The sequence below is a fragment of the Brachionichthys hirsutus genome, unplaced genomic scaffold (assembly GCF_040956055.1).
Source record: "Brachionichthys hirsutus isolate HB-005 unplaced genomic scaffold, CSIRO-AGI_Bhir_v1 contig_641, whole genome shotgun sequence".
In the NCBI taxonomy this organism is placed as follows: Eukaryota; Metazoa; Chordata; class Actinopteri; order Lophiiformes; family Brachionichthyidae; genus Brachionichthys; species Brachionichthys hirsutus.
The window spans coordinates 1-6809 of NW_027181057.1; the positions used below are offsets into that span (position 1 = coordinate 1).

The following is a 6809-nucleotide window of genomic DNA, read 5'->3' on the forward strand; positions in this document are numbered from 1 at the left end:
TACAGGGTCAATCTGTGAGTGTGCAACTCATCAAAGGAAAAGGGATCTAAATAAAGCCAGAACTGAAATGAATCAATTCAAAAATACCTGCATGACTTCATATTCCTCACAGAACAAGGGGAAAACTACGTTTCTAATCTGAGTGAAATCCATCCATGCATCCATCCATGCATCCATCGGAGGCAACCGTCTCAGCAGGGATTTCCAGACTTCCCAGACACCTCCTCCAGTCTCCCCAGCATGTCTTAGGTCTTCCCCGATGGGAAGACCTAAGACATGTCTTCCTGGTGGGACATGTCTGGAACGCCTCCCCAGGGAGGCACCCATGAGGCATCAGAAATAGATCCCCCAGCCACCTCAGCTGACTCCTCTCGATGTGGCGGAGAAGCAGCTCTACTCCGAGTTCCTCCCTGGTGACCGAGCTCCTCACCCTGTCTCTAAGGGAGCCCCCGGCCACCCCGCAGAGGAAACTCATTTCAACCGCTTGCATCCGGGATCTTGTCCTTTCGGTCATGACCCAAACCTTTTCATTCTGAATGTTTCATTTATTTGTTCATTCATAAATCTTTACTGCATTAAATGTGAAAACATGCACACACTGGTTTGCGCGACACTACAAGCGATTGTGTGTGTATTCCACCCCAAATAAACAAGAAACCTAAAAACCTGCCAAAAGAAGCTCAACAGCCGGTTTGGGGTCTAAACGCAGCTGTCGCTGGCGTCTCCCAGGCCCCCGGCCTGCTCCGTTTGACGGTGTAATCAGTAAGAGTGCACGGCCCTCGCTCATTAAGGAGAATTAAGTTAAGGCACAATGTCCTAAGATGCCTCTCGGAGGGGCTCCACCAGTGACGCTAGCTAGGTTGGTTACTGGTCTCACCCAACTCATTACAGCTAATGGAGTCCGGCTCAATATTTAATCTGCGTAATGCTGAGATGGGAGCATATATCTTGTCGCTGAGAATGAAATCGCTCAATCTCATTAGTGAATTGGGTTTGAGAGGTTCAGCCCAATTAGACACTATTGCAATAGTTTATTTATGATATCAAAGTGAGCCACTAAGAGACCACTTTGGCCAGTAAATCTGAAGCCGCTCTGGGGTTTCCGTTTGCTTTTGTTTCAGATTTGCTCTATTCAAGCATCATAAACCCCGTCTGAGCCAAAGTAGAGGTGTGTTTAAAATAAATCTCTCAGCTGCAGCCGAACTGCACACAGGAATAATTGAAAGAAAATCAGATGCATGTTTGAATTTGCGTGCAGAGAACAATTTAGTAAATCCCATGAATAAATTATCTCTAGGGATTATTTTGTTGGGAACTGGGTGTCTGACCTTGAAAGCCTGTGTTTGTGTGTGTGTGTGTGTGTGTCCTGTGAAAACATTGAGGTCACCAGCCAAATGCAGGTTATCTGACTCCAGTCTGGAGTCTCAGATAGAGACAGATTTCTCCAGAGCGTCTCCTGCAGTTACCCCATATCTCTGACACAAACGCACCACCCAGGGGTGAAGCGTCAAGCACCGACTCGTCTGACTTTGCAGCCGCAATTCAGACGACATGTTATTTGATCTCTTCTGCAGGTTGTCGACTGTGAAACATCAGCGCTGACATTCATCACTAAATCTCGCGTTAAAGGAACGAACACGGCTCAAAGCATTTTACATTAGAAGGAAATAAAACTCTGCAGAACTTTTCATCACATGGTTCAACTGCATTAAAACGGTCTTAACACAAATCGCCCCGGGGCGAACAACGCTCGATCTGAGGAGGAGAAGGAAAGACATTCCCAATGTCAGCTTCTGCTGTTTTTGAGAATAAGGAGAGATCACCGACCGTCACGTGAAAGAATCAAATGGGATTTTGACAATGACAAGTCCAAGACAGGAAGCAGCTGCAGACTATATCCTTTCAATTGCAATTCATATTAGACAATAAGTCTTCTGGTTGCCAACTCCACAAAGTCACCTGGACTGAAAAGGCATTGCGTGGACTGAATCAGGATTTAAAGGATAACTATTAAAAAAAGATCCTGGACTGCATCAGCAGGTAAACTGAGGATTCAAATATGCATTTTGTTTCTTGTAATTGCAGTAAACATTGTTAATGAGCTAGGCTGCACAGCAGATAAAAAATTCAAATGACAGATGATGCCCAGCATCGATCCTGTCTGACCTGACCTCCTGAGTCTCACATCACTCTGCAGAAAGACTCCACAGTTGATACCTAACATGAAAAGGCAAAAGTCTTTGCAGAGTTTTGACAAGTAAGTCAGTTTTAAGGGTCTGGAAATGGAAGCAAAGCATTTAATCATCTTGACTTTTGCTTCTGCGTCTGACAGGCATCTGCGAGTACACGTGGATGCGCACGCATAATCAATTTCACTGCAGGAGCAAAATGTCCCACATGGAAAAGTGCACTTTAGGACCAGCACTCTAAGCACACGAATGTTTCAAACATTGAAGGCTTGTGCAGCGTGCCAACACATGAACCACAAACACTGCAACAACATGGCAGATAGAGTGCTCGATAAATATTTGATCATTTTAACGTGACGTAAATGAGTCAGACGTTTTACACTTTCTGACAGGAAATTCAGCACCGAAGCCGCTCTAAGTGTAAGAGCACGCCCCCAAATTCAGTTTACAAGCCATTTAGAGAAAAGCCTTTGAAGATGGTTTAATGTTTGTGACTCTGAAGGAAGGCTGGAGCAAAATGAGGAGATTACTCTTACGACATTAAATCTGGCCTGAAAGACTGCAGATTTGAAGTTTAACTCCACTAATTTTACACATGAAAGTCTCTGTACAGGTTTTTTTTTTTAAAGCAATTTTACCTGACATCATTTGTTCCTCATCTTTGACTGAGATCATCAGCCACTCTTTAGTATCTTCAACCGTTTGTTATTGAGTTGGATTGTGGGTAATGTAGTCACCAGGTCTCATAAGTAAGGACAGCGTGGATTCTGCTGGAAGATTTTTTGCCCCACAAACTCTACATTGTCTGTCTACGACACCAAATCAGTCGGAACTTAAATTTTCTATGAGATTCTTTTCCAAACTCACAAACATCTAGCAGGCGTTGTCCATTGAAACACATATGAGGGCAGATATTCACAGCTAAAATGAAAAGGAAGCACATTCAGAGTGTGTGTGACTAGAAAGACAGACTTAAAATGTGTGTGTGTGTTTGTGTGTGTGTGTCTGTGAGCACATCTGTCAGTCAGCGGGAAGCAAGTGATGACGGACTTAATGACAGGAAGAACAAAACTCCCTCGGGCTGGAAAAGAAAGGAGCAGCTGGCGTGGTGAACGTTGGAACATTAACTCCATGAACTGGGTTTCAACAGAAAGACTCACAGCTGACGAATAGTTTGTTGCAAGGGGAACTGGAATTAGAAAATGGACTTAGAATCAATGTTCATTTAGACAGAAGCAGAAAGGACCGGGCAGGACGATGACGGTTTCTGATTTATTTAAGCGTTCAGACTTCAGCGTCTGAATGAATTGAATATAATTCATTGGGGGGGGGGGGGGGGGGGGGGCGATACATGGCCTTAAGTGCTTTTCAGTAATCAACACTGAGGCAAACAATTGCCTTAATAAAGTTTTCTATCTCCGCAAAAGAGGAAATGTCTTTAATTTAGAGGAGAGGGAGAGCTATCCGGAGTGAAAAATGCTTTGGATATCGACACGACTGTCAAGGGAGTCTGGATGAAAGAGGTTTGGAGCGGCCTTCCTGTGGGCTAAATGCGCCGCTGGCAACAGGTAAAATAAATGCCCACTTTAGCGCTACAACGTAAACACGAGGTCACCGCAAAGACTGATTGACAGCTGTAGGCTTAATGTGCACAAGAGAGGATTCAAGCCCTAGGAAAGTGCTTTCATCCACATATTTGTGAATACAGATGCGTTTCGGAATCATGATAGCAGAATTTCTGAAAATGCTTTAAACTTTCCACAGCAAACAATTCTGGAGGTGCAGACGATTTTAAATTTAAAATATCACCAATTTTTTTCCCCCCAAGGGCGCATTTTCCTTATTTCCTGTTTTTGTGTGTGTGTATTTCTTTGCAGCATTCCATAATACATAACTGCCAATTACCATGCACCTACAAATGAAGAGACGTGATTCTTTTTTGCAAGAAAGTCATATTTCATTATCATTCAAAAGTATTAAAATATGCACAAATCAATGCTTTATCATTTAGTGGTTGATTGTGAGCTGGGCCCAATAAGTTACAGCTCGAACACAATGTGTTCAATGCAATATATTAGCATAGAGGCTAGTTTGCCCAAGCAAGAGGTGAAAAAGCTCCATTCACAAATTAAATCTTTTACAGTTACTAAGCATCTAGTGAAATAGATGCAGAGACTGAGGAGAAGGAAGGATGAGCACGATCTTTTTATGCAGACGAGCTTCTGGGACATTTCTGCAGGGGAAATAACAACCCTGACGTTATGCATCGAAATATGGTAATTGTGTGTGCATTTCCATCATCCCTCTGGTCGACGTGTGAAGGGGGCAACCTACGTTATATTTGGACTATTTCATTGACTGATGCTCCCCTGGGATTTGGAAGTCATGGCGTTGTAATCAGAGAGCTGTACAGAGTTTTACTTTGCAAGAAGGTTGAAATAAAAGTTGCAAAAACCCTTTCAGAAAAAAAAACAAAATGCTGGAAAGATACTTAATCACACAGTCCCATGCTGCAGAGAAACAGATAATAAGACTCCACTTGCTTCCGTAAGAAACTTTGCAAAATCTGAAGTCAATGAAAAAAAACAACAACAACCAATATCCGGGTCAATTTTCTTTTAAAACCATCCTATAAAAAACAGGGACAGTGTAAATTCTGACCAAACACCAACGGCAGCAGTCAAAGAATAAGGAAAAGAGTGTTTCAACATTACCTGTATCTCCCTCGCATGATATATGATAATCAGCCCCAGGAGAATGATTGTAGAAAGGCTTATCAGGCATTTTAGAGCTAATGAATACAGGGACTCCTGGAAAAGAGCAAAAACACTAAAGCCAAGCAAGACACAACATCAAAATGACATACAATTCATAAATGTTGTGTAATAATTTCAGCCACTGATGCAAAGCATGCGGTTTATTGGGGTCCCCCTTCATGGTTTGATCTGCACCCACAATTATGTGGTCCCTTATTCAGATTTTCCACTTTCGCTGTAAGTTTATCTGCTTTACTTCAAATCCAAAGTGGCTCTGTCACGACGACAGACCGGATGGCACGGACTTGGAGAAAATACGCACCTTTCCATAGGCTCCCCAGGAGAGTTCGGTCTCTATAACCATAACAACGATGCCAAACATCCCAAAGATCAACGCGTAGTCGCTGAGCCGCTTCCTTTTCTCAAAAAGGGCCCTCCGGTGTCCGAGCTTCTCCCCAATGTTCTGGTTCTTCTTTTTACCCGATTTGCCTCCGCCGTGGCCGCAGCCTCCCCCGCCGTCTCCCGATGCGTAAGGCATCAGGGTGGTGGAATTATTCTCCGTCTTGGATACGAGAGCGTCCGACGCGTCTGCGGCGGAGACGGGCTGCAGCGGCTGGGACTCGGAATCGAACTCGTGCACGTTTCTGCGGGACGAGCTCAAGTTGCTGAGCGGCCGCATCACGCCGCCGTTGTATCTGCAGCTGCTCATGGCCGTTCCGTCGGAGGAGCCGCCGCCTCTGTGGCTGCTGCCCAGGCGGCCCCGCTGCCGGCCGCGGCGCTGCTGCTGCTGCTGAGGATGATGATGATGATGATGCCTGGAGGAACTACCATGACTAGAGGGTGTGAACTCGCAGCCCCCCCCCCGAAGACGTTTCCGAAGGTCCTTAAAGTTCCCACGCGAAGGACGAGGCTTTCCCTCGCATCACCGGTGCAGCGTCGGTCGTGCTGCTCGCCGAGCCGGTCCTCCCGGTGTCCGGTACTCGCAGCGCTGGAGCTGCTGCTGCGGAAACAAATCGTTTTGCAGCGGCAACGAGGTTTCCATGTCAGTGCTGCTGCGTAAAGCAGCATTCGGGCTCCACGGAGCAGCCCACGACGGGCGGGCAGGAGGGACGCACCGGAGGACAGAGCCGCTGCATGTCGGCTCCGGTAGAACGTGCGTGAGCGGAGCCTCCGATTGGGCAAAGGAGACCAAAACAACTGGGCCTACGTCACGCAGGTTGGATCCACGGGGCGTGAAGCCTGCCGTGATTTCAGCAGAACGCTTTATTAGTGTGAAGGACACGACACACACACACACACACACACCAACAGTAAAGGGGCCCCTCGACACAATCACGCACACGCGTGGATGTATATGGGCCCCCCGAGAGGGCATAGGGTGAAGGTTTAGGGTGCCAGGAGCATGCAGTGCCTTGCTGAAGGGCACATCGGGAGTGCGCTCCTCTCCAGCCACCAGCCCATGTGCTCAATGTTTGGGCCGGGACGAACCGGTGAGCCGCTGGTTCCCAACCCGCTGCCGCCCGGAAGCACACAGACGATCTTCCGGTACTTTTTATTGAATTCTTTCGACTTGAGAAAGAAGTCTCTATAACAAAGAATAACAAACAGAAACGCAGAAACGGGCTTGTTCTCCCATTGAGCTGCTTTTGAACGTCACGCGTCCTGCACTGTAACCAGGCCTGTTCATAAATCCACGACTCCGTTCCAAATGTGTATTGACAGCTCATTGACCGCCGACCACGTGACCCACGCAGGCCGAGGATCGTGTCTGCAGCCACAGATTGATGCGCCCGCTGGTGGCTGCGCTGTTAATGGACTATACAGAGGAGTTATAGCACCCCGAGGAAAACACCGCGACGGCATC

The 6809-nt window shown here is 46.5% G+C and overlaps 1 protein-coding gene across 1 annotated transcript; it reads right to left on the reverse strand.

The window, feature by feature from the left end:
• Positions 1-4903: 4903 nt before the first annotated feature.
• On the reverse strand, positions 4904-5987 carry LOC137917143 (small conductance calcium-activated potassium channel protein 2-like; the record flags this gene model as incomplete). Its single annotated transcript, XM_068760032.1, is given in 4 exon segments — positions 4904-4999; positions 5268-5824; positions 5827-5918; positions 5920-5987. Coding segments are annotated over 4 exon segments (813 nt in total), but the record flags the coding sequence as incomplete, so codon positions are not given.
• Positions 5988-6809: the final 822 nt, after the last annotated feature.